The 27121-nt window shown below is 42.7% G+C and overlaps 6 protein-coding genes across 13 annotated transcripts in view; 2 read left to right on the plus strand and 4 right to left on the minus strand.

Annotated features, from left to right (window-relative positions):
* Samuel (SAM-motif ubiquitously expressed punctatedly localized protein) overlaps window positions 1-5631 on the plus strand; it is a 74100-nt gene extending 68469 nt beyond the window's left edge. For all 8 annotated transcript variants that reach the window (XM_018004255.2, XM_018004256.2, XM_089465578.1 and 5 more), the window contains one exon: window positions 2279-5631. In XM_018004255.2, the coding sequence (XP_017859744.2) occupies window positions 2279-2752 (474 nt within the window). In that variant the 3' untranslated portion in view covers window positions 2753-5631. The remainder of the gene's footprint in view (window positions 1-2278) is intronic.
* Acp32CD (Accessory gland protein 32CD) lies at window positions 168-1158 on the minus strand. Its single transcript, XM_018004263.2, has 2 exons — window positions 381-1158; window positions 168-261 (listed from the first exon to the last, which is right to left on the minus strand). Exon 1 carries the CDS (start codon window positions 1128-1130, stop codon window positions 396-398), a length of 735 nt encoding a protein of 244 aa, XP_017859752.1. The 5' UTR covers window positions 1131-1158; the 3' UTR covers window positions 168-261; window positions 381-395.
* Window positions 4819-5678, minus strand: dUTPase (Deoxyuridine triphosphatase). The gene has a single exon (XM_018001431.2). It carries the CDS (start codon window positions 5543-5545, stop codon window positions 4979-4981), a length of 567 nt encoding a protein of 188 aa, XP_017856920.1. The 5' UTR covers window positions 5546-5678; the 3' UTR covers window positions 4819-4978.
* Window positions 5679-5888: 210 nt separating this feature from the next.
* On the plus strand, window positions 5889-7275 carry LOC108612005 (putative RNA/DNA demethylase ALKBH6). The gene is made up of 2 exons (XM_018004876.2): window positions 5889-6047; window positions 6110-7275. Exons 1-2 carry the CDS (start codon window positions 6018-6020, stop codon window positions 6746-6748), a joined length of 669 nt encoding a protein of 222 aa, XP_017860365.1. The 5' UTR covers window positions 5889-6017; the 3' UTR covers window positions 6749-7275.
* Window positions 7009-8373, minus strand: LOC108612004 (uncharacterized). The gene has a single exon (XM_018004875.2). It carries the CDS (start codon window positions 8270-8272, stop codon window positions 7307-7309), a length of 966 nt encoding a protein of 321 aa, XP_017860364.1. The 5' UTR covers window positions 8273-8373; the 3' UTR covers window positions 7009-7306.
* Window positions 8374-8516: 143 nt separating this feature from the next.
* Window positions 8517-27020, minus strand: Myo31DF (Unconventional myosin ID). Its single transcript, XM_018003224.2, has 9 exons — window positions 26155-27020; window positions 15517-15819; window positions 14392-14611; window positions 12439-12664; window positions 11982-12365; window positions 11840-11919; window positions 10352-11752; window positions 10128-10288; window positions 8517-10068 (listed from the first exon to the last, which is right to left on the minus strand). Exons 1-9 carry the CDS (start codon window positions 26241-26243, stop codon window positions 9900-9902), a joined length of 3033 nt encoding a protein of 1010 aa, XP_017858713.2. The 5' UTR covers window positions 26244-27020; the 3' UTR covers window positions 8517-9899.
* Window positions 27021-27121: the final 101 nt, after the last annotated feature.

Below are 27121 nucleotides of genomic sequence, written 5' to 3' on the forward strand. Positions count from 1 at the left end.
GTCAAATCTAAGCTGAAAAGTCTGTAAATACGATTTCAATTAGCTCTATCAGCATCTTTTTTAATATATCACAGCTACGCTGTCCAAAATTCCATTGACCTACGCTCAGCTGAAGGATGTAGAGTTGATTTCGGGTTTGATTTAACTGTTAAGTGAAAACACAGTAATTTTAAGACAATTCCTTTATTAATTATACAATTTTTAATGGGCGAAAATTCATTAATTGTAAAGTCATTGGGCTGTGGATTTCCGTTTGAGGATCTGCATGAAAGAGCAACGTTAGAAAACAAATGCAGGCAACATAAAGGAGAAGGGAGGGCGACAGGGAGAGGAACACAGAGAGAGAGAGAGAGAGAGGGAACGCCAGTGCGAGTGATTACCTAGACCAGTAAGCCCTAGTGCTCGATGAATTCCTCGTAGTCGTCGTCATTATACAACCTGTCTTTACCTCCCGTCTCCTTTAAATTGCTGCCGGAACTATCCGCTTTATTTTGCTGAGATCCCGAGCGCGGATTGCTGCCTGAGTGGCCATGACTCTCAGAGCTCTCGTATATGGAGCGAACATATCGGCCGCCGAAGCTATCATCGATGCTGATCTCATAGCTGCTGTGATGGCTGTGATCGTTGGCCGGCCTGTTTTGATTTTCTGCCGCCTGCTGCAGTTTGGCGCGTCGATCCGGCGTATCGTGGCTATCACTGTCGTCGTCATCTTCATCCATGAATCGTTGTCCATCCTCTTTACTCTTTTCTTTGCCAGAATTATTACCGCTGCCATTATCACCATCCACACCTTGATTGGATCCTTCGCCGCCACCGCCGCCACTCCCGCCACCGCCGCCACCGCCAGTACCGCTGCCACTATTGTCACCACCGTCAGTATTGGCGGTATTGCCGCTATTATTGTCAGTGCTGCCACCGGCACCACCGTTTTCACCACTGCCCGGATCAGGACTGGTCTGCCCGCTATGGCTGCCAGATGGCGTGACTTCCGCCCCGCTCGATCCATCGTTGGGATTGTTGTTGTTGAACGCAAAATTCATGTAGTACTTCTGGGCCCGCACCGCGGTGGCCTGCAGTTGCCAGAGCAGCAGTCCCAGGGCCAGTATGCGAATGCTCAGCCGGGTCCTCATGATCCCAAATAGACTCTAAACAGCAGCCGCCCTGTTTTCTCTCTTATATATAGATGACGGCCGTTCAGTGCATCGAATCGCATTGTCGGGCCGCCAATCGATTTCGATCTGAGTCCTCCACAGCGCCATCTCGAAATCACCGTGAAACGCTGCGCCCATAAAACGATCACTGCACAAAAATGAATGCTCTTCACGAGTTATTCATGAATATTTATATTCATTTCTTATATATGAAGGAAATTTGGACGTAATTTATTTGGACTATTCTTCTTTGACGTGGGAGAGACGCGAGATTAGCAAGCGACATCTTTCTTAATAGAGCAATATTGATTTAATAACAACAATAAGAGTTCCCTTATCGGGAGTGCCCCACTGGGGAATACCTGAACAAGGAAATGCGTGCTCGCTCTCTCAATGGCCACTAGAAGAGAAAGAGTGCCAGTAAATATACAACTCAACCGGATTACCCTAAACCCACTTGACTAAGCCTCTGTGAAGTCGTCTCCTCTCGCGCTGTTCATACTCTCTATAATTGATTAAGCCAGAAAACTTAAATGAGATTTGGGTCTGAACTTTGTTTAGGGCACGTTGCACATATTTGTTTCAGCATGTAGAGGGAGGGCAGCAGCGGAAGGAGCGGGCGTTGGTTTTCCGCTTGCTGCACAGTGGCAGTTCGCTTGGCAGTCGGCAGCTCGCAGCTCCCGACGCTGTGGCAGCTGTGTGGCAAACAGGTTGCGGCTGCCACAGCGGCCTCGGCCTCGGCCACGGCCACGGCCATGGAATTCAATCAGGGCCAATCTATAATAGAAATCTCATGTGGAGGGGCAGGCAGCAGCTTGCTTCCAACTTGCGACTTGCGACTCGCGACTTGCAACTTTGCTGCCCACTTTCAATCGCTGTTGGCGTCGTGCGCTGCAAATATGAAAATGCTACTGCGCTCGATCTTCACCGGGGGCAGCACCAGCACCAGCAGCAGCTAAAAATCGTTTTTCATTAACAATTTTAAAAGCAGCGCATTAATCACACACACACATACACACACTCACACAGGCATACGCCCTGCATGTTGCCTGCATAAATTTTATAAGCTTCCAACTAATTCTTTGCTCTCTCTCTCTCTCTCCCTATCTCTGTCTTCCCGCTTGCAGCACTTTCGTGAGCAGAGCATCGATGGCACGGGCTTGCCGCTGCTAACCGAAGAACATTTGGTTAGCTCGCTGGGCATGAAGCTGGGTCCAGCGCTGAAGCTGCGCTCCATATTGGCGAAGAAATTGGGCGGGCCCTGTCCGTGTGTTGCGTGCGTTGCGCAGGCGCAACAGATGCTGGCATTGCAAACGGGCGGGACACCAGCAGCAACAGGAGCAGCAGCAGCAACAGGCGCATCGGGAGCAACGACAACAACAGCAACTGCAACAGCTACAACAACAAATGTTGTAACTAGTTGCAGCAGTTTGTCCAACAGTAGCAGCAACAGCAGCAACAGCAGCAGCAACAACAGCAACAGCAGCAATAACAACATGCCCGATAGCTGCAATGGGCCTAGCAGCAGCAACATTGTTGCGGCAGCAATGTTGCGCTGTAGCTTTGATGCCGCCGATAGCAACAATGATGCTGCCAGCTAGTTTTCCTCTGTCACAAATCGAAATTAAAATAATTAAATTAAAAATAATCTAAAGTTTATATAAATACAAGAATATATATATAAATGCTAAAATAAATTGCATTTCAACTGCAAATGGTGTACCAAATGAGCTTTCAAATGAAAACGGAAAAAACAAAAACATAATTAATATTAAAATAAATAATATTAAAATATTACATATAGAATATTATATACAACTTGAGTTAGGCATAGCTAAAGTTGAAAACTTTTTAAGACCACAGCAAGAATCGCAAAAGTCTTCCATTTGCATGAGAGAAAAAGAAAAGTTAAGAGTAAATTATAATATATAATGTTATGATATACACTAACTTTCAATTATATTCAATGAAGCAATTTAGTCAATTTTAATGAGTTTTTCTATTAAACAATATTCAATGTACTTAATGTTGCACGACATTTTTTATATTTGTAATTTATTTGACTTTTATTTTGTATACATAACTATATTTTATTTTATTTTCTTCATTAACTGCTAGTCAGTAATTATTATAAAATTATTTAAAAACATTCAGCCGAGAACTTAAACTAAATCAAATTTCAAATTAAAAATTTCCCAATTTCCTTAAACATTTTTTTTTAGCAAAGAAAAGGCTATTTATTTTATATATTTATATTATACAATATTTTAAATATTTGTTAAATCAACAAAAATAAGCTCCCTAATATATTTGTTGTCTACATTTATTCTTTTTTTATTGATTTTTTGCGGCCATTGCACATTGGAATTCAAAATTCAGCATTAATTTAAGAGCTCCAAGACTTGAAGACAAACAACAAACAAAAAACAACAACAAGAAATACATTGTATATATTGTTTATTTAATTATACTATATTAGATATACATATCTTATAAATGAATATATAAAAATATATATGTATATACATACATAAGCAACTGACTAAGCGTCGGTCTACTTAAAGTTTATGTTTACATTTAGGCAAGCAAACAATTGATTTATTTTTATTAAATTTATACATCTAAATATATACATGCTTATATATTTGAGTATATATTGTATATTAAAACAAATACTTAGCTATTTTTCACACGGCAAATAAATTATAAACAAACAAAAAAATACAAAGCAAAACAACCGCTTTTCTATATCCCTCTCGCTTTCTCGCTCTCTCTCTCTTTGTAGCTGTGTCTCCCTCACTCTGACCTCCAGCTTGGGGGTCAAGCGTAACCGTTGCGCCAAAAGCCAACCAAGGATGCACTGCCCAACCAATTAAAAGCACGCAGCTGGAGAGCTCTAGCTGCGGCTCAAGCTCCGACTGCAGCTACGGCAACGCCAACGTCTTCAACTGCAATTCGAGCCTCACTTCAACGTCTAATTACAAATTGGAGTCATTGAATTTAATCGCTGCAAGAAATCCGCATATGCACCTCGAATGCACTCGTGGCACGCACGCCAACTGTGTCTGCAGTCGGTCATAACTCGCTGCCTCTGGCCGAACTGGCACAGGGCATTGCTCGCCCCTGCTGCTTGACCCAACCGCAACGGCGAATCGAGCCGGCATATTCACACTTGGATACCACATGATTTAGCTAACTGTATCATTACAATGCTATATAGTTTCCACTTCAGATCAGACAGTTAAATACTCGGCTGCTACACGGCGAAACTTAGGTATGGAGGAGGCTCATCAATTCTAGCAAATGTTCAGTTATGCTCGGTTTATATCAAGAGATATCTTCTCAGATATGTATGTGTTGGTAGAGGAGATGATGAATTGGTCAATATAAAATGTCTGAGATGAATTAAATGGGTATCCAAAACCATTCTTAGCTCTAATCTGAGCAAAGCTAAGCCTAATTTAAACATTGCGAACATTTGTAGGTGAATGTTTAAATTGCTATAGACTTTAAACTGAATTAAATGCAGAATGAAGCAATAGCAATATTCCTCATATCTTAGCAGCCGTATATATGTATATGTATGAAGAGCCTCCAAAAAGGGAGCTTTAATATTCGATAAATAATGCAACTAAACCATACAGCGAATTATAAAAACACGACTCGCTCTGATGGTTTCATAATCTTTTCATTTTAAAGAGAGTGTTTTATTTCAAAATAATGTTGTATGATGGTGGTGAACTATGATTAATAAAAATTAGATATTAGCCTGAATGTATGTATATGGATCTTATTGTAACTATTTTGGCTGGCTTATCATGTTGCCTCTATGTGGCAATGGGCGTCGCTTCGTTTTCGCCCAGTGGCGCTTTGTTTTTTTCATTCTTCTGCTTAGCGGCAGGCAGTTCCTTAACGCCCGTGGAGCCAAATCCTGCCTCTCCACGTTCAGTATCCTCCAGTTTGTTTACTTCCTCTAATTCCGGATAGAAGATGCGTTCGCATATGAACTGGGCAATGCGGTCGCCATGCTTCACCTCGAAGTCCGTGTCCGAGTGATTGAAGAGGACAACACCTAAATTTCCACGATAATCCTCATCCACAACACCGGCGCCCACATCGATAAAGTTCTTTACGGCCAGCCCGGAGCGCGGTGCTACGCGACCGTAAGAGCCTTCCGGCACCTGCACCTGCAGATCCGTTTTGACCACAGCTTTGCCACGCGCTGGCACCACAACATCGTAAGCGCTGCGTAAATCATAGCCGGCAGCTCGTGCGGATCCACGCTGGGGCGCCAAGGCATGCTCTGTAAGCTTAGCAAAACGCAAAACGCACTTATTGTCGATCTTCATTTTCTTAGCTGCTGGTATATCCACTTTTGCATCTGGCGAGGACATCTATGAATGGCTTTAATTCTGTATTGCAATCTACGCGCAGCTGAGCGAGTTTCAAGCAAAAAAAACGCGGGAACAATTCCTCAAAATGGTCGAAAAGCAGCCCATAGCTTTAGCACTGCTGAGTAGTGGAGCAACACTGAAACCAGGGCTGCAATTATTCGTTGAGTTGCGCATTTGTGCGTTAGTGTGCATTGCATGCATAAATAAATTGGAACAAATTTTAAATACGAATACACAAATATTCAGCTCGAATAATGTGCACATCATATATAGATTTACAATTGCTTGAATTTTTTGTTAAATGCAAATTATCGCACTGGCAAAGTTGTATTGGATATTTATCGATAAGCCGCCACAATTTGTAGTCAGCTGTGAACAAAATCGCATTCACAAGGCCAATTGACCGGTGCGATGGTACAAAAATATTGATTTGCAATACTTGCAACTTAGTTTAGTAATTTAGCGCGTAGATATGGATTTCACAGACTTCGAGGTGCGAAAGGTAGGAAAGACTTGACTTAAAGCTTCCCTATGCGTTAACTACTAGTAAAACATTAATTGCAGTGCCCACCAACCGTCATGTACATTCCAAATTTTATTACATCCGATCAGGAGAGTTCCATACTAAGTCATATAGAGAGAACACCGAAGCCTCGGTGGACGCAACTACTTAATCGACGGCTCGTTAACTATGGCGGCATTCCTCATCCGAACGGCATGATAGCCGAGGAGATACCTGAATGGCTGCAGAGCTATGTGGACAAAGTCAACAATTTGGGAATCTTCGAATCCCAGAAAGCCAACCATGTACTAGTCAATGAATACCTGCCTGGTCAGGGCATTCTTCCACACACCGACGGACCGCTCTTCTACCCAATCATATCGACCATTTCATGTGGGGCACACACCGTTCTGGAGTTCACCAAGCGCGAGACTACGGGCGAGGCCAACGACGGCGTGGTAGTCTTCAAGCTGTTACTGGAGCCGCGCAGCTTGCTGATCTTAAAGGATACGCTCTATAGCGATTATATGCATGCCATTAGTGAGATCAACGAGGACACGCTATGCGATCGCATTTGCAATTATAATCTCTGCGAAAACACCTATAAGATCGGGGATCATCTAGTGCGCCGAGCTCCTCGCATTTCCCTAACTATCAGAAATGTTCCAAAGACGAGTAAAATGAAGTTAAAGTTTTGCTAGACTGTTAAAGCATTGTTGTTACCACAAAGTTGTTAACCACCCACTGAAGTCAGCCCACAAGTTGCCGAGGCGCAAACGTAAATCTAACTCAAAGTTATATATTCGATATTCTTTAAATCTTCCGCTAGACATAAGAAAGAGCACAAAGCAATGTTTCATAATAGTTTCTTATAGCCCACCAAGTGCTTTCATTTCGATTTTATACCAATTATTGATGTAGATACATATATATCGTATCCGTTTCGCAAAGTTTCATAATGTAAAAGTTTCCACAGTGCTTTATTTTTCGATATTATACCAATTTTGTATATAAAGATGTATATCTAAATGATTTATATATTTAGTTACACCAAGCAATATGCAAGCACTTGTTAATGCTAGGTCCTGTATTAAGGCTCGTATTATATAGTTGTATGTATAAATATGTATTCCTTATATGCTTGCGTGTATTTTTGTGACATTTTTAGCACCCAAAAATGAGCAAAATTTGAAATTGAAAATTTTGAATAAATTGTTAATCAATTGAAGACACATCTAACCTTCTGTAGATCCTCTAGACTAGACCTCGTCTTGCCATTCCAGTCGAAACTCCCGCTCGAATACCAACCTATCGTACAGTCGCACCTCGCTAATGCGCGCCGATATGTCCAGACGCAGTTCACTGACGGCCAGGTGAAAGTTCTGACGCACCGTTCGCTGCTTGTCCGGCGTCAGCTGATTGAGGGGTTTCCGGAAGACGCTGATGATGCGCTGCAAATGATATTCGACACTCGCGCAGCGTCCAATGCAAACCCACAGATTCTCCGGATCGTGAATGTTGCCGGGGAAGCGAGTGCGCTGATCGAACGGTGCCTTGCCGGAGAGCAGGGCACGCACCTCCGCCACAATCTCCTGATGGGTCTTCAGGTCCCGTGTACTCAGAGTCTTGAACTCGTATTTGTCACAGAAGTACATAAGATCACTGATCGCGCACCAAGGCTGCGAGCTGAGTGTTGTGTGGTTGTTATTCCAGTTGCTGTAGCCAGCAGCTGTTTTGCTCGACTGCTGGGCCGAGGCTGTGGTCGTGGAGGACGCGCTGGTCTTGGCTAAGGTGGATGTCGAGGAGGTGGTGCTGGTGGTGGTGGTACTGGTGCTGGTGGTGGTGCTGTTGCCGGTGGTGCTGTTACTGCTGCTGTTGGCATTGTTGGCTCTGGCTGCGTCTTGCCGGCTGGCTTTGTCGGCTGCCTTCAGCAGCTGCTCCATTTCCCGCTCATGCTCGCGCTGTCGCATATATGCCTCCTTCTTCTGTTGCAGCTCCTGCAGCTTGGTCAGCTTAGGTGGGGACTGGGGCTTGAATAGCGAGGGGGGAGGCGAGACCGTGCGCGTAGCTGTAGCCGTGCCCATGTCAGAGATCTGTGCCGGGTGCGATTCCAGCTGTGTTCCATTGCCATTTGTGTCCGATGAGGCACTGCGTCCATATTTGGCGCGATACCGCTCCAGGGTGTCCAGGGAGAAGCTGAGCTCCTTTTTTAACGTTTTCTGCATTTTCTGCCTTATGTAATCGAGTTGGGAACGTTGTGACTGCGTGTTCGCCAAGAATTTACAAGCAAATGCGATCGAGATCGAGAAACGGAAAATTCTTGCCGATGCGCGCTCTTTATTTTTATCTTTTATCAATTGGCGGCACCGACGCGCGGACGTCGACGTCGAGCACTTGGGCGCACTTTATTTTGGTCGGATCATACACACACACACATGCACACATATATGTATATAGATATACACTATATTAAGACTGCCAAGAGAAACTCAGTTTTAATAATGATCAGACTTGGTTGCATAAAATTTAAATTGAAGACTAATATAGACACATTGCGGTGGACACTAGGGGGTGAGGGGTAAGTTTTGCCTCTATGACATTGATTGTGGGCTAACGGTGGACGACAGCAAGCGACGATTGCGTGCGGCACGCATCTTCATCATCTTCATCAGGCGCTTGGTGCATTTTTTCTTCATCATCATGTTATGGCAGCGCTTGCAGCACTGGCGACGCTTACGGTGGTGACGCATTGTAGCCACCAGCGAGGCGAATTTCTTCTGGAAGTGTTTGTGCCCGCGTCCGACTCGATGGCCATGCCCATGTCCGTGTCCGGGCCTGCGTTGCTGAAAGCGCATTAGGGCAGTGCGAGGTGCCACTGGAACTCTAGCGGCTTGCGGCAGAGCCTCTTCTATCTCATGCCAATCGCCAAGGGCTTTCGATTCCTCTGCCATTTTATTCGTTCGCCAAACAAGTCACAAGGAATCGGAAACAAAATTGAAAAAAGCTAAAAAAATCTAAAATTCAAAATTCAAGGAGTAAAAAGTATTTTAGATGTGTTCACTGCTGTGCCACAGGCCTTACTGTCCCGTTTGATTTACTCTTAAATATATCTGTTGTTGTCCGAATCGTAGCCTACTCGAAGCTGTGTATGAATATGTATTGCAAAGACTGAAGGATTAGACAGAACAGAATCTTACTCATATATTAAATTTGAAATTTACAATCGATTAATATTTATTTCGTATAACTTAAGATTAAAATTGTGAAGATTTATTTATTTTGTATAACTTTTATTTATAATACATACGCGTATATATGTACATATATCTTTGTTGTATATGTATGCATAAACAGGTTACAATAATAAGAGAGTTATTAAGAAATAAGTGTAAATGGCACACATACAAAATTATTATTTAGATTTGTTTCGTTAAGTACAAAAAATGTTAATTGTGGTTTCTCGTTTTGTGTGCTCTTTGACTTAATAGATTTAGAAATTCCATTAAATTTTTTTTTCACGTGAATTACAATCATTTATATCGTTTAAGAATTGGTTAAAAGCTAAAGTTAACAAATGCACAAAGTACATTTAATACTTTTCATTTGAAGCCGGCTCAACCAGCTCCACAAGTTTGCACTTTCTATATCTATGGACCTGACCTAGTACCAGCGCCCTTCTCGGTGATTCTCACTTAGCACACAAACATGCAACATAGAGAATAGAGCTCTAGAGCTACGTATTGCTTAGCAGAAGGCACAGCATGCACAGGTTGGTAGAGTGTTTCAAAGGTAACAGACTCTTAAGCTAACGCTTACGAATAAATTTACATCGACGGTGCTCAGAGCCGCTCACTAGTAGCAATACGAGGCGGGCACCTCGAAGATGATATTGCCAGCGGAATGTCGGAAATTGGGCACCTCCACATTGGACGCCGCCTCGACAACAATTGTGCGCGCCTTCTCGCCCAGCCTGCAGGCAATGTTGCTGCCCACATTCACGCGCAGCTCCGTGCCGGTGATGCTGTAATTGAAATGGATCAATAAGATCTGATTGCAGTGGGCATTTGGGGGGTAACCTACTCATGGTACTTCTTGCACACAACGCCCACTAGTTCACCTACGCGATCCTCCTTGAGGGGCGTGCCCATTTCGCTTTGCAGGGCGAAGACCAAATCGTTGTTCTTCGGCGAGTGGAAGACGATTAGCTGATCCCGACCAGGCGTTATGCTAATGGAGGTCAGCTAGAAGAAAAAGAGCGAGGCTTTCGGTATAGGCGGACTCCGATTGATGCCAGTTTCCCTTACCTCTCTGATGGCCATGGACCGCTGCATGTCCCTGAACTTCTTCTTGATGCCCTCCAATTTGTAGATGTTCGTATCCGTCACAATGAACGCCCGATCCGCCTGCTTGTTGCGCCTGTTGAACTTCTTGGCGAAGCTGGAGAAGAGCACCTGCCGGATGTTATCTCCTCCGCTGTTCTTCATGTTCCGCACATTGGCCGCGTAGGCGTCGTAGCCGCTATTGTCCTGCGAGTTGGCCAGATAGTCGCCCAGCCACTTGCGCTGCTGTCCCCAGTAGGGTCGTCGTCCCGCGATGGCCGTGGCCGCAATGATTTGCAGTCGCAGCTGCGGCCACTCGCTGCGCGGGTACCTACGGAGTATCATGTAGGCACGCCATTGGTCAAACATCCTGCGCAGCTTGGCCTCGGCCTTGCGTCCTGCGAGGGGCGGCTGGGGCCACTGAATGCTGCGCCCATAGTCGCGCTGATGCTTCGCGTTGCGGAAGCGATTGGCCAGCTCCTGGACGTAGCTGCGCAGCTTGTAGGTCTTGTAGGCGTGCATTATGGTGCGTGCCGCCTTCATCTTCTTGTAGTTCTTGCGGGCTATCCAGCCTCGCACCTGCTTCTGCAGCAAGGTCACAATGTGCGGAATCATCTCGTTGCGCTGCTGCTCCAGGGCGAAGAGGGTGCGTGGCGAGCGAATAAAGATCTTTGTGTGCCCATACTTCACGTCCTGTGCGAAGCCCTTCTCCTCGATCAGCACGCGAACTCCGTCGCGCTCGCTGCCCGCATGGAAATTCGGCCACGTGTACTGCGAGATCATTTTGTAACGCAGCAGGAACTTGTCGTAGCGCTGGCGATGCACGAAGCCGGCGCGACGCACTCGCACATTCTCTAGCAGACCTAAGTAGCGCACCTGGTGCTGCACGCGCTCCTCGTCAAACACCGTGGAGCTCTTAATATCGTTTGGCTTAATGCAGCGCACGTAGAAGGGCTCCTTCTTCAGCAGCGTGGCCACCAGATCCGCCATCGAGCGCTGGAAGAGAGTGCCAGCAGTCAGAGGACGCTTCGTGGTCTTCTTTATATCCTGCGCTCCCTCGGGCCACATTTCGCTGAGGTTGGCGTCCTTGGAGTTGTGCAACAGGCGCTTGAAGTCCTGATACAACGTATCCTTGTTCTTCTCGATGAAGCCAATTATGTTGTAGATCACATCGCCAGCATAGTGGGTGATGCGGAAGTCCTCGCGATGCTTCAACTCCTTGTCCATCGGCTTCAGCTGGCGGCTTGTGTAATGCGGATGTTTGCTCAAATTCTTGTCCATGGCGCCCAGGAGGGTGTCATCGGTGACATTGCCGACGCTCAAGCAGGCCTCGTCCATGATGGCTATGATGCCCTTGTGCGGCTGCTCAACCAAATCGCAAATGATCTAGCAAAACGTAAAGAGTGAAGGGTAGAGAGAGAGAGAGGGGAGTTAGAGATCATCCAAATCACGACCAGCACTATTCGTGCTTACTTTGTTGTTGAAGTACTCAATGTTGGTCCACTCGATGCCCTCGCGCTGGTACTCCTCCTGCTCCTGCTTCAGCACCAGCTCTGCAATGAAAGAGACGCTGTTAGGTTCTACTCCTCCAGTGGCATTAGACGCTTCCGCTCACCTATGAACAGTTGCTGCAGCTTCTCGTTGCAGTAGTTGATGCAGAACTGCTCAAAGCTATTCGAATCGAAGATCTCAAAGCCGTAGATATCCAGCACGCCGATCACTGAGTTGAATCTCGCCTGGGTCTTGCTGCCACGGAAGAGTATAGCACGGTTGATGCGCGAGATGATCCACGTGAAGAGGCGATCATAGATGGCCTTGGCCAGCGCGTCCTTGCCATACTCCGCCTGCGTGGCATCGTGATCCTTCTTCATCACATTGCCTCCGGCTGCAATCGTGCGCTTGGTCAGTGCCGTCGACAGCTCCGCCTCGGTCACCTGCAGCATCTTCGCAGCTGACTGCAAATGCGACTTGTTGCTGATCACCAGCTCGTCCTCGATGGCTACGGGGACAACAAGGCAGACGGGCATTAGTATGCTTTATCATTATTAGAGGGTTCCTCTTTGCTAACTCACTCTGGAACTCCACATTGCCCAAATGCAAAACGGATGCAATTGTGCGCCAAATGGTCTGCACCTCGTCCGCCTGGAAGCCGAGCGTCTTGAATGCATTGCACGTGCCCTTGTAGTCGGACTTCTCGGTGAGTATATCCATGCTGCCCTGGTTAAGGTAGTGGTACTTGGACGTCTCCTTGAGCAGATCATACTGACGCAACTCATGATCGTTGGCACCGCGCAGCAGCTGGAAGGGGGAAGAGTATTAGATTATTGTATGATGTGAGTATACCCCTCAATTAATAGACCTGCTAGCTGTGAATATACCCTTTAATATAGTTAGAAACACATCCTCAATGATCTGCTATCTGTTAGGATACCCTTAAGAATAGACAGAGACAGAGTTGCTAGAGAGAGTGCATACCCCTTAGTCTAGACACAGTCCATGCTTTGGCTTGCCTCTGCATCCAAAAAGAGAATTTACAACTATTTAGTACAACAGACAATTAGCAACAAAACGTTGTCCATAATTGAACTTCCGCTTTAATTGTCGCCATTCGTAAACTGCTGAAATGCGCCGTGGAATTTTACTGTTTAGTTTAGAATGAAGTCACATTCTCAGACAGAAGCTCATGTAAGGCCAATGCTACCGAATTTCTATTCCCAATATTAATCAATAACCGGGCCGGCGTGGCTTTGTGGACAACAGGTGCGCAGTGTAGCCACAGATATCGCATAAATTACAAATAAATAAATAAATACGCATGATATCTATCAACTGCTCGCTTGGAGACACTACTTAAAGAAATATACATATGTATATACAAAACTATCTATATATAGTTTAATGAAGAGCTCTACAGAGCTCGAAGCTGAAGCTCGCTTAATTAAGAAATTCTATTTAGTTTAGGTGTTAAATGGAGAAGTAAAGCTGGAAATTCTTTCGTCTCCATAGATGGTCTGAAACAATTAACGCCTTCAAGCTAAATTTAACAGCTAGAAGTCAACAAAGAGCAATCTCTCATTTTCTTTTCAAGTATAAAATTCCAAATAGGAAGTCAGTAGATAACATTTTTTAAATGTCGATTATTTATACGAAATACGATAATGTATAAAAACATATATGAGTAAATAAAAGTTATATTTGGCGAGCTATACATTAAATAGCGTGGCGAGAGCTGATAAAGTTTCATGCATGTGTGTGAAACAAGATATCTTCAAGTTCTAAACACCCAATTGCGATATATAAGAATATATACATATATGTACAGTTATATTTGGCTAGTCAAATATTTCTAGTAAATATATCCCTCAGCTCAGTTAGACGGAATTTGATGATTAAATGGCTGAGCGCTGACGAATTTCAAGCTCTTATAGAATGACAGACTTTTCTGAACTTTCATATATTTCGCATGATATCATTCGCATATATTCATTTAGAATTATACGGAATGGATGGATTGTGAGATCAGAGCAGCGGCAAATATAATCAACGCAATTTCTGAATAGTTTTTGAGCTTTAATTTGAATGTATGAGTGCTTATTGAGCCATAACCTTTGACATGTACAGGCTAAGATTTCGCTAAGTGTATTCATCAATTTTAATGGGTCCACAGCTTCTTGGCCTTATCTCGCAGTTTATTATAATGTAAGCTATTAATACGCTATTATTGGAGTTTTATGACTGCAATCGCTGATTCATAAATATTTATGGCTGGGCATATCGGCAATTGGATACCCTTCTAAATATAAGGAACTATTTTACTAATATTTATTGTCTTTATACATATATATTGTTTACACAGAGTCGCGCCTTGTTACTCGCACCTCCCACCTCAGAGCTCACACCTCTAACCCACAGCTCACACTAGACTTTCGAATGTGACCCGCCCACCTGCCTAAGCCACCCCGCTGACTCACCTGGGCAAACAGCTACACACCCACACACTCGCACACACAAACGTGGGCCCTTACCTGGTAGAAACTGTGGAAGTTTCGCTCCCCTGGCTGCTGCTGCACCACACGCGACTTCTCCAGCAAATAGTTGGTTATGATGCCGCCCACCGGATCGGCCTTGTAGTCGAACTCTATGTCCATGTATTTGCCGAACCGGCTGGAGTTGTCGTTGCGATTCGTCTTCGCATTGCCGAACGTCTCCAATATCGCATTGCTCTGGATCAGCACGTTCTTCACTCTGCAGGAGAGAAAATCGTTTATTATAATTGCATTTTTATTAGGGTGGACCCACACCAAAAAAGTAATTAGCTAAATGGCACCAATCCCCCACCTGAGCCACTAAATAAATGTCAGTTTAAATTGTTTTAACTTTGAGACACTAAAAATTGGCAAAGTGGCAATTAACTTCGGCTTTGTCTAGGGTTTGGCTAAACCCAGCGCTGCCTCAACGTCTCCTCTTCTCTGCTTTGCTCTCATCCACTGTTTTTTATGGCCCATAGTTCGCCCTTAAATTGCCATGGAGCGATTACGACCAAATGCCTTTGTATAGCTGAAAGCGTGAGCAATTAGCGTCTCACTTAATTTCGTGCAGTTTATTGAAGACTCGTATTCGCCGAGTGATGTCATACGTGGTTCACAGTTCACCCAGCGCACTGCTCTATACCCCCCTTGCGCCTCGACCTAGGGAATGCTCTAATGAGAGCTTCATTTCGCATTTGCATGCCGCACAATGGGAAACTTGTGATGCCTTGGCCTTCTCTTGAATCGCGTCCCATTCAAATGCTGGTTCCCAGTCTCAGGCTGAATCTCAAGCTTCATCATTTCCATACTAATGTGGATTTTGTGTGCACTTGATAATACAGTTAAGTGAACCTGAACCGAGCTTCTCATTAGCCCATGAACTAGAACTAGTTCTAATTATAGTACATATGTAATCAACCAATCAACCACCATCTTGTTTTTACTATTTGTGATAAGTGCATAATTGTATAATAATATAAATAATTGTATAATCAGTTCATTAATTGATATAACCGATATATAAAACATCAAATGAATTGTTATTCAATTTGTTGAAATTCGGAACTAGTTCCCCTCTACTTATATTTATATACATATATTGGGATGAGTTAGTTAAATTACCTTTCGATTTCATTTTGTCCCTGTGCGTTCGTCACTGCCGCAATATACTTCATGATGATCTTGGAGGCTTCCGTCTTGCCCGCACCCGACTCACCAGAGATGAGGATGCATGTGTCCTGGTGGCGCTGCTTGAGCACCCTGTATGCGGCGTCTGCGATCGCAAACACGTGCGGCGCATTCTCGAACAGCTCCCGACCCTTGTACTTGCGTATGGTCTCCGGGCCGTAGATGTTCATCTGTCTGTAGGGATTCATCGAGACGCACACCTCGCCGATGTATGTGTAGATGGAGCCAACGTGGTAGCTGCAATCAAGAGTCATAGATTAGTGTTTGTTGAATCCCAATCAAATCAAATTACACATTTAAGTATCTCGACTGACTATACAGGGGTCGAATGGACCCACAATGGGCACTCGACTGCCTGCCGTGCACCTGTCTGATTCCATTCCCAATTTGTTTTTCAACAAACCAAATCGACCTTTTTCTGTTGTTGATATGATTCCCCCTCTCCAGAGCTGGATTAGCCACAGGCGTTGCTCAGTTGGATTGAATTAATATGCCCGTGCCTCTGTTGTTGTTGTTATTGTTCAAATCAATTGAATTTCTGTTGCATTTAATCTTGATAGAGTGCAAAGCGCGTGGCTGCATTGTTTGTTTATTTTGTGCGCAGTTCAGTAGGCGCCAAAAGATTTAGATCGACTGCTCCCAATGCAACAGGTCCGAATCTAGGCCAAAGTTCGGGGCAAGTGCAGGCTATTGATAAATGTCTATGTATGTGTATAAGTATATATATCAGAATGACTTAACGCATATCTGGGATGCTTAAAAAGTTATGTAAACAAGCAAAATGAAAAAATTAAATCAATTTTCATTCGAAACCCCAATGGAAAATCTCGCATTTTATTACAGGTCATACAATATATATTATAAGTTTATAAGTGATTCTTCTTCTTCTTTCTTTGGCTGCCTACAGATATTTGACTAAATTTACATCAGCTGATCAGCTAGGTAAGCACCTCAAATTCAATTATAACTTGTGTTTAATTGGTCCACAAGGCCTTGTTCAATGGTAATACATTTACCAAAATACACTGTAACAAGAAGTGCATCACTTGTAGGTGTTGGGAAATCGTGAGCATGTTACATGTTACACTGTTACAAATACAAAACAGAAAGAGGTTGGCAGCAAACATAAGAAAAGGGAAATGGCAACATGAAACACGGTGTGCAACAGGTGAGCGCAGTTACAAAACTGTGGGTTGCCCGTTGGCCACGCCCCCATCACAACTGACTGCCGAAACAAAACGCAAGAAATTAACAAGCAGTAGAGAAAGAGAAGGGATTAGGAGTGATAGACTATAAGCTACCCAGCTATATCCCAGTCTATCAAACCCTATCAACGTACGTGGTACGTGGTGAAAAAACGAAAATTAGAAAACCTCTAAGTCAAACCCGTCAAAACTAGAGAAATTGTTGACAGCCCAAAGCATTGTCTTGGCCCGCAGCTTGAACTCATGTATACAAATATATATGTACATATATATTTATATATATAGCTATAAAAACAATAGGTCTTAATATTAGTATTTATTGTTGTTTCTGTTGTTGCCTTTGTCTTAGCTGTTTGCTGGGGCCAAACGGCAGTCAACACATGTTTTTACTTAAGTTTTCTTCGGTGTTTATTTATAGAGGTGTCTAGATTTGGGTCACAATGTGACAACTCAGGCGGAGAGACAGAGAGCGACGACAAAGAGGCGGACAGAGAGACAGCAGACAGACAGAGCCGAGAGCTGCTCAGAGATGATTATGTTGCCCCACCGCTGAACTACTGAACTCTACTGAAAGGGGGCGAGAGCAGCGTTTAGCACGCTTGTTGACTTTTTAGCACAACGGGTCACATTTCAAATCGGAATCAGAATTGGACTTGGAAATGGAAATGGAATTGGAATCTCGACAAAGGGCAGTCAGCAAGCCGCTTAGCAAACTGTTTATGCGATTTCTACGATTTCGGTCTCGTCTACCCCTTCCCTTTGCTCGCCGTGCCCCACCGCCTGTGGCACTTGGCTGTGGGTGCCGCCCACGTAGCGTATGATTGACAGACAGCCAAAATACAAATATGCCGGCTGCCTAATGAGGTTATAGAAATTGCTTGAGGCAGTGCTTACGGAGCACTGTGCGAGCACACGCACAGCACCATGTGTGAACTACATTGTGTCCCCATATCTCACATCACAGATCTGATCGGGGTGACATTTACAATGCTGACAGTCCGATAAAGTTGTCATAAGTTTAGTGAGCTTCTAGGGATCAATGAACCTCATTATTCATACATTTAATACCCGTTTCAAATTGTTTTCCCCAATGTCCAACTACTATTTCCACGAGCACAGCGATATGTCTTTGCTTCTTCGCACTTCAAGTTTTATTATCACACATTTAAAAGTCCATTATAGACTTGCTGCGCGCTTAGGGGTGTCAAGTGGACTTGAAGTCCCTGCTCTAATCCCCCTTTTAATACAGAATATCATATATGTTGAGTCTCAACTAAATTTTATTTAGAGAAATGATTCAATATTTGTGTGCAAATTTGTTGTTCACTTCTAGATCTGCATCGCTTAGCATAATTTGTTAGCACAAAGCAAGGGTATATATATATTTATATGTATTTATTTGATCGGAAACTAGTCGAGACACGCCCACGGGTCTCAACAAGTTTTACGGAATTCGGAACTAGTCTGCGCCATGAATATCTATATAACAAATGAACGAATTTAAATGCTCATCGCTCATCGCTCATCGCCTTCACGCGTCCACACATTCACATTGAGAGAGGTCGTTATTCATTGCTATTGTCGAAGATTGCTGATTTTTGTATTTAGTATTTCGAATATTATGCCAAATGGCGTCATCAATGTACAAAAAGTTCCATGGGAAAAGGCGCCAAAAAAGATAAAGATTCTCAACTTTTATTTCTTGTTTACACAATTTGTTTGTTCTACGATTATTATTACGTCTCCAACTATTGTGAATCATTCAGATTCAAATAGTGAGTAGAGCATTAGCGCCATAAATAAAAAGCCTCGTAGCCCGTTGGCTGACTAAGCCTTTGTTTAATTGCTCAATGTCTATTCACATGCAAATTGCATTGCTTATAAACACTTACTTTACCTCGCGATGATTCATCGAGTAAGCATTCGTTCATTCATTAAGTCATTCAAGATTTGAGGGTTGATCTAGTAAAAATTGAGAAAATCAATAGCTTCGCTCATTTTCCGCTGCACTTTTCGCTAGCCAAGGCGGCAACTGACGCTGACGTCATCAAATGGCCAACAGACTTGGCTCTAAGTAGGTCAATGTTTCATTTGCTTTTTGTGGATGTAATTGAATTCAGCGATTTATCGATGTGCCAAACGGAGAGCGAATAGAATGGAATTCAGCGGTGATGACAACTGACATTGCGTGAGAAGCGCAGAGAGAGGCGCAGAGAGGGGACTTGCTGCAGCTATATATACGACTATGATAAGTGCAGGGCGAGGTCTTGCTGAACAGGCAAGCGCGATTATCAGAATCCCAGAGACTACGTCATTTATTTCTCCGAATCTTTGACAGATGTACTACTATGAAATGTGAGTAGTAAATGTAACATTTACTTATAGGATCACCAAGAAAGGCTCTGGATAACAAAATGAGATTGTAGATTGTAGAGTTTCAGTATACTTGCATGCCTGCCAGAGACACATGACACACATAACAGTCGAGAATCCATTTCAAATGATGGCATCATCTGCTTCGAATCAAATGCAGATTCAGAACTGACCAGTTTCAATTTCTCAGCGCAAAACACTTTCCATTTTCAATGGAGGAGGATCTGGTGAGCACGACGATTTCTGGTTTTGCGCAATGCAATTGCATCTTTCAAATTAACTTCAATTTACACCCAGAATTGTCTGCGATGCGGCCCAGACGCATATCAATTAGCTGGCAAGACTAAACAGGCGCTAAATTCTCGGACTCGACATGGGCATAAATTTTTATGTAAACGTTGTTTATAGTTTATTGGGTGAGCGGGCAGCTGGCAACGCCGAGTTGCAGATGCCCCCAAGTAAAAGTTATTGCAACGCGAATGACAAACATGAACGTTTCAGCGCTCAACTAAATAAACACAATAATGCAGACAGCGCTGATGTCTAGCTGGGCGTCATAGTCCGGGAAAGGGACGGAGATGTGGTACAGGGCCCAGATACCTGGAATCTGCCTCTGGGACTGGGAGTCGGCAAGCTGCTGCTCGCCATTTGTGTGACTTGTATGTATGTATTTAGAGTAACAGCATTAAATGGATGGGAATGTGACGGGAAACGGGACATCATGTAACACAGATAGATAGTGGATAGTGGGAGAGGTTTTAGAGAATGTTGAATGTTGTTGTTGTGGCTATAACTACAGTAGATTATACCCTGGCGCTGACTCCGAGTCGAGCTCAACCCCCTATCTTTCATTCACTACTCCATTGCGATAAAGTGCAATACCTTAATATATATACAATATTATTGATTGCAGGGTATTCACAAGCTCAGCACACTCTGGTTTTTGCTGGCATTCATCAGTCAGGTATGACTTCAATTGGATCGCTCATTGATCATTAGGCCGTCTCGGCCAGCGCGGCGCACATTAGTGCAAAGAACGTGGCTCAATTAGACGAGCGCCGAGCGATGGCCAACGATTGCCATTCGAATTGGCCGTTATGTAAATGATTTGATTTCCGCTCTGGGCTTTTATCAGAAAGGGCTTATCAGAGTGCTAGAGGGGCGGCAATTGATAGCAGCTTATCAGAGAGCGCGTTCTCGCGCAGTCAGGCATATGGAATGTGTCGTCTAGCATTGGCTGCCAGACACCTAGCTGGATGCATAGATGGGCGCCTGTGGACGATCGTCTGTGCAGATGAAAGCGAGTCGAGGTGCGCTGTGAACTGCGCGTTCGTTATAATGTCTTGCATCTGGTCGATCATGCACAATCTCGAATTAGGTAAAGTTGCACTGGTCTTTTGTACAAATAAACAGACGTGCTCTTTGATTGCAATCGGAAATTGAAAAGGGAATTCGTAAAGCTTCTTTAATGGCCAATGGCAGGCACACTGCATAAACATCAGGTTCTTTCTTTCTGATTTTCTTTTTTCATTCCGCTTCTTCTTTCTTGTTGGCCCTTTAATAATTTTCCGAGACGCCTTCTTTGTAATCAAGTCTTGGCGAATGCTATAAAATTGCATTTATAAACAGTTCGAGTGGAAAGTCATGACCCAAGCAGGAAGACCAGAAGAAGAAAATTGGAATTGTAATCGAGTGCTAGGGGGGTTCTGGGGTGCCCATGTGTGAGAAACTTGTATAAATTATGATTCAAGTTTAGTAAATAGCAAATATTCCAAACACCTATTCGATATGACAATGATTTGATGTTATATTAACTGTAATTGACTGAGACAGTTCCTAGCAGCTGTGCTAGGATATTATTTATTCAATTTCAAATTTGACAATATAAATAAATTCAAAGAAATCTTTAATGAGGATCCCTAACAGAATTGACTTTACTTCGTATTTAGGAAATTTTTTCCGTGCCAATACCTTAGAAGGTCATAAAAGTGGTAGGAAAAGATAATCCCCAGTAAACGTTATGAGGGGCGTTCATTGCATAACAAATCGAAGAGTGCCGGTTATCGGGCCTAAGGCTATACGTGTGGCAGTCAATACTCGTGCCCAATATATGCATAAGTCGCACCCAAGGTTAAATATGTATATAAGTATATATGTGCCTGTGTGTGTATGTATTTTACTTGTGCCTCGCTAAGTTTAACACTTCTTTCGGGGCATGCAATCTTATCAACAGTGTGCCATTATTATACAAGTTGAGTCGCGGCGGTTATTTACACAATTTTAAAATGAGAAGGCATAAAAAGAAACAAACGCACTCAATATACCCTATAAATGTTTGTTCGACTAAGAACAAAAGCAAGAATGTAGCGATAAAACCGATTTCATATAATCTCGACTCGAAAGCCAGATAAGATTATGAAAGTACCCAGTCGTGCCAAGGGTTAAGTTGCTCCGATCGTAAATTCATGTCGAGGGTTAAGCCATAAAAGCATTTGATGGAAATATTGACATAGTTTATTTAATTCGAATCGAATACATCAAGCAAGCCTTGACAGTCCAAATTGAATAGAAGTCAAATAAAATAAACAATTAAATGAAAACTGAATTTTAATGTATTTTTCAGGCACTTTTAAAATATTACGTGACTCACTGATGGGATGATATGGCGCTAAAAATATGCCAATTTGTGGGACTTTTTTTTTTTTTGGCAGCTGATAAGACTGTAAAGTCGGCTGATAATTATAGATAGAGTTCTGAATAAATTTATAGTGGGATGCATGCACTCATAGTGGCAACCACCTGTAACTGTTCAGAGTTCAACGACAGTTCATGGAAACTAAATAAATAGGCAGCTAGCCACATATACATATGTACATACATCGATAGATAGCTAGATGCTGATGCGGGCTCTATAGATGTTTTGCAGGCTACCGAACAAACAGCAACTACAACAAAACACACGAAATGTAGGCCAATTTAGATGAGAGAGAGAGAGAGAGAAAGAGAATCTTGGGGGCACATAAACAAAAGTCAGTTCGAAAACTAAATGTAAACTTATCAGCGATACGTAAAATACACAATGCACGATGCACTCGCTACTCCATGTATAGATAGGCAGCTAGATAGATAGGCATATGCATGGTTGTTGTTGTTATTGGAAATAGTGCAATCAATCAGTGCAACTAGATTTATAGGTGCTGCCACACAATGGGGGGGCAGAGACTCTCTGTGGTGTGCCTCCGCGCAGGACACTTGGTTTAATGGCTCGTTAATTTGCTTCTTCTTCGAGTATTCGTGGAAGAAAAAACATTAGAGAACCCCTTTAGAAAGCAACAAATGCTCTGAACTTGAGGAAACAACAAACAGATTGAGTTTGCGGAGGAAGAAACTTGTTTTGCTTTTGTTTTCGTTTTTACGAATCGATTGAAAGTGAATAATCTGGCTAGGAACTACTTGGGGGAAGGGTATGTAACAGATGGATAAAGTAGTATAAGCTCTCTTTACATTTATATCTTTTGGCTAGTGAATTGGCGTTTCTCTTACATAGAATATCTTTATGGGGTAACTTCTAGTCGCAGAAATTTATATAATTTATTTTCTTCCTCTGCTAGAAAATTTAAAATTTCTAGAATATATAGAGTTAGAGTATCAACTAGTCGAGCACTCCATTAATACTTTCACACATTTCTCTTAGTTCCGACTAGAGTATCTCCCAGTCGGGTATTCCCTTTCCTTCCTTATTTTCATTAGTTTGGGGTTTGCAAACTGACGCCATCAACCGGTTTGAGAGTGGCTGCCTTTTTCAACGTTTGTGCACGTATTTTTTCGTTGTTTTGCGAGCGCCAAAAAGTATCTTCAAGATACACAGCGTGACTCACAAGCTTCGCATGTGCGTAGAGTGCAGCAGCAGCAGCAGCGGCAGCGGCAGAGAAGGCGCAGGCTTTCCATTTCATTTTCGAGATACATTTTTCGAAAACATATTTCAAGCAAGCACATGCATATATCCATCAAGATATATATATTATTATATATATATATTTATATAGCAGATATATACATTTTGTGCGCGTCGAGCAGCTATTTCTGGATCACTTTTATATATATCTGTGCGGGTTGCATGGGCAGGGGCAGAGCACTCTCACATACACGTATACTACATACATATATATATTTACTTATGACAGTGCCAAAAAAGCAGTTGCTATAAAAATATATATGTATATATATTTAAATGTATTTGTATTGCCAGCTCTTGCTGGGGTATTAGAGCTTTGTGCGAAGGTTAGCCAAGTATTGTTAAAATTATTTTACGATTGTTGACAAATTGTCTAAGCAACAAGTTTTATTATGCATTTCAAGCAGATCAATAAACTAAATTTTACAGCCGTTTTCAGATTAAGTACAAATACATTATTACAAAAGTGCATTAACATATTTATAAAGATTTTACCATATCCTAATTCCACTTTCTTTGCTCATTATTATAATTATAATACTACAAAGACTACTTAAGTCTATAGAAACTAGATACTTTAGATGTACCATGACTCTACTCAACATGTAGATTATTAAATTTCAAAAACAAAATATGATGAATATCAGAAGTATGCAAAGTATATAACCACGTAAGAAGTCCTGAATAATTGAAGTAGAAATTCTGGTCAGGATGCAGGGTATCTCCAAGTCGGCACTCCCTGCTGAGCGAAGGCGTCTTGAGGCGTGCAAGAGCAGGATTTAAGCTCTGCTCTGCTGTTAGCCGAGTTCCCGATTTCCAACACAAGTGTTATTACACTTCGGCTTGCTCAACCACTCTAGGAATTCTTTATTATTGTTTTATTTTCATTATGTTTTGTGCTTCATCTTTCGCCTCGTTACATAGCCAAGTACACAGCCCCACATGATGTCATAGCACACATACTTAGGATTGAAAAGCGCGCGAATGGAAACAAATTGAATAAGTCATGTCTGCTCGCCATACAAAATGCAGTTTTTGCCGTATCTCACTTATTCATTACGTTTCATTTCGTTTTGGTTTTGTAGTCGTTTTTGTTAATCTCGTATTATAAAGAAATAATACAAATTGAAAACAAAAACGAAAGTGAGGTATTTATTTCTCTCGGTGTATCTTCTGGCTTTGTCTTGCATCATTTTCCATTACACTGCACATTTTTTGGCTTTTTGGCTCGCGCTTCTGACCCTCAACTGATTTGCTCAATGGGTTTTTCCTCAAAAATTGATATGTGTGCGATATACATATGTATGTGTCTATGATATATCCATTTATTTACTTTGTTTTTCCGGCTTGTAATTTTGTAATCTGCAAATTGATTCGTGTAACGTTACGAGTCCACTACAACTGCATATGTGAGTACGCATACGTGTTGTTATCGCTCTCTTTGGCCAGGTTGTGCAATCGACAGTTTATGGAGCGCTACTCCAGATGTGAGTGCGACTGTATTGATAAGTCTTCAAATGCCATCGAAACGAGAGCACTTCAATATTTCGTTTCAGTCAAATTATAGAGTATATCCACGTTTACTCCTGATTAGAATAATCGTCAAATATTTCAAACATATTTAAAGTGAAGTTTTATTATTCAAGAGGTTTATCTCTATACTTTGCTCTGGCTTATTGGGTTTATTGGGTCTTTTAAAAACGCCAAATGGGAAATCTAAAGCAGGAAAAGTTGTTCTAGTCACTGTCAGCAAACTCTCGCTTGCTGTCCCTATTTGCTTTCTGTCTGGTCCCTATTTAGCTGGCTCGCCTTGTTGCTCCTGCTTCTAGTCACAATTCTAGCCCACGTTTAGTTGGTAACGTATTCCGTTTCATGCAACAAGAGCGTGTGTCAACAACTTGTTGCTGGTTGCCCGGCATCCATTGTCAACGTTTGCGGTAGGCCGACGCCAGACGGCGGCGGGCGGCATGCAACATGGGTCGTTGCATTCGCCGCAACGCCTCGCTTGGCTGAGTGTTTGTGGTTCGTTGCGTTGACAATGCTCATTATCAACGGCATTATCATAGACGTAATCATCATGATCGTCATTATCATTAGCATAAGCATTGTCACTGCTGGACAAACAGCGAATCGTATTTATTTGTTTAGTTTGTTATCAGTGCGTCACGAAATGGGCTTCGCTTTGTGCCACATTATGCGGCACTTTAGGCAGCCTCGCTTTTCACGATGAGCCATTAATGATTAACGATGACAATGATAATGATAATAGCCGCAATACTTAGCATAAGGTAAATTGATTAATTTAGTTTAGATTTTTTGACTATAATCGATTCATTCATTCCATTTCAACTGGGAAGGGAATCTGCATCTAAGCACTGAGTCACTCTCACGCTGGCAACAATTACTCAGTAAACTTTAATGAAATTATCAACAAATATATTAGGTATGTATGTATGTACGTAAGAACATATGTTTCCTGCCTGATATACGATAAGGTGTGGGATTTGATGAAGCCACTGCGAATCGTAATTGAATTGCATCATTTCTACAATTAGAGAATCGTGCGATACGAAATTAGAAGAAGAGCAAGCATTTAATCTGAAACACGTTTAATTGCATTAGCATAATTTAATAAAAATATATTGTGAAAGAGATAGAAACACATTCGTCTACTAGAAATACTTTTTACTTAATCGCCTGTTTGACTGAGATGGATCAGTGAAAGTAGGGGCTCCGCATAAGAAACTTAGAACTTAATTAAGTATTTCAACAGCTTAACCAACACTTCATTAAGTCACTTTGCTAACACACCATAATGGGAGCATTTCGTTACGGTTCATGGAATGGACACAATGGGAAGCAGTAGCCAAATGACAGTGGGTCAACAGCTTGAAGTTAGCTCCATTGAGCACGCTCTCAACTAGAACATGCAGCAGAAGCTGCTGTCTGATTGGACTGCCAGTCAGACTAACCTTGACGGCAGACGAAAGGCCACACAGAAGCAAAACAAAACAACAACAAAATACAATTCGTACTTACCGTTTGCGCAAGTTGTCCATGAACTTCTCCATGGTGACTTGGTCCAACAGGACAAAGTCCTGCACACCCGCCTCTCTTTGCATGGCCATTTTTTGCGTTTTTGTTTTGCTCAGCGAACGTAGAGAGCGGGAGAGTGAGAGTTGCGGAAATAACGTAAGGCTGTCGGGTAATTGCCGGCTGAATGCGACTCGCGCAACTCAGGTAACGAAGCAGTGGCCAAAGCGGAGGTTGAAGATCACGTTGAGCAGACGCACACACAATCACAGGCACACACACAAAGAGGTACACAAATACGTATAGATATTCCAGAAGCCCTTTTTTTGTTTCTGTGTTTTGCGTTTGTTTTGCTTACGGCTGCGTCACGTTACCAAAAATTTTGTGTTTGCTTTTGCTTTTATGTTTGGCTGCACGCTTTATGCTTTCCAATTCTTTTCAGCTGACATTGCCAAAAAACAAAATTCGAGAAATAAAACAAATACCGCCTTTGTTTATTTGCATTAATCAAATCAATAAATAAATTATTGTGCCAATCGGAGGAGTTGCGGAAATGTTTATTGGAATTTCGCCGAAACTACGAAAGGAAAAATACAAGAGGCGCGCGACAGGGGCGAGCACAATAGATAAACCGCAAATGCGCGCCGTCGCCTATGGTTAACATTTAATAACTGATTCGATTTGGCGATCGTAAGAACTTGTTCCAGAGCTAGTAAATAATATTGCCCCTAGCCAAAGCCACAGCTACAGCTGGTTTCTTACTTATTCGCTCACAAAACACACGAAGCGACACAAGACACGACACGACACACACTGGGAAACAACCAACCAACCACTCGTCTGCGCGCTCGAAGAGAGACTGTTCGCCGTGAAGCGCCTCAACACCGCGCGCAGCCGACAGACAGCGGCGCTCTCAACAACCGCTGCTTGCAAGTGGTTGCACAGAGAGAAGGAAAAGAGAGAGAGAGAAAGA

This window comes from Drosophila arizonae, chromosome 3 (assembly GCF_054131065.1).
Source record: "Drosophila arizonae isolate 15081-1271.41 chromosome 3, UAZ_ARI_1.0, whole genome shotgun sequence".
Classification (NCBI taxonomy): Eukaryota; Metazoa; Arthropoda; class Insecta; order Diptera; family Drosophilidae; genus Drosophila; species Drosophila arizonae.

Excerpts from the sequence above, each read along its gene's own strand:
- Acp32CD (XM_018004263.2), bottom strand. The coding sequence starts at position 1,130 with ATGAGGACCCGGCTGAGCATTCGCATACTGGCCCTGGGACTGCTGCTC.
- dUTPase (XM_018001431.2), bottom strand. The coding sequence starts at position 5,545 with ATGTCCTCGCCAGATGCAAAAGTGGATATACCAGCAGCTAAGAAAATG.
- LOC108612005 (XM_018004876.2), top strand. The coding sequence starts at position 6,018 with ATGGATTTCACAGACTTCGAGGTGCGAAAG. Across the intron at positions 6,048-6,109 it reads CAGACTTCGAGGTGCGAAAG|TGCCCACCAACCGTCATGTA; the intron begins GTAGGAAAGACT and ends CATTAATTGCAG.
- LOC108612004 (XM_018004875.2), bottom strand. The coding sequence starts at position 8,272 with ATGCAGAAAACGTTAAAAAAGGAGCTCAGCTTCTCCCTGGACACCCTG.
- Myo31DF (XM_018003224.2), bottom strand. The coding sequence starts at position 26,243 with ATGGCCATGCAAAGAGAGGCGGGTGTGCAGGACTTTGTCCTGTTGGAC. Across the intron at positions 12,665-14,391 it reads ACTTCCACAGTTTCTACCAG|CTGCTGCGCGGTGCCAACGA; the intron begins GTAAGGGCCCAC and ends TCCCCCTTCCAG. Across the intron at positions 10,069-10,127 it reads GTGTGCAAGAAGTACCATGA|CATCACCGGCACGGAGCTGC; the intron begins GTAGGTTACCCC and ends TTTCAATTACAG.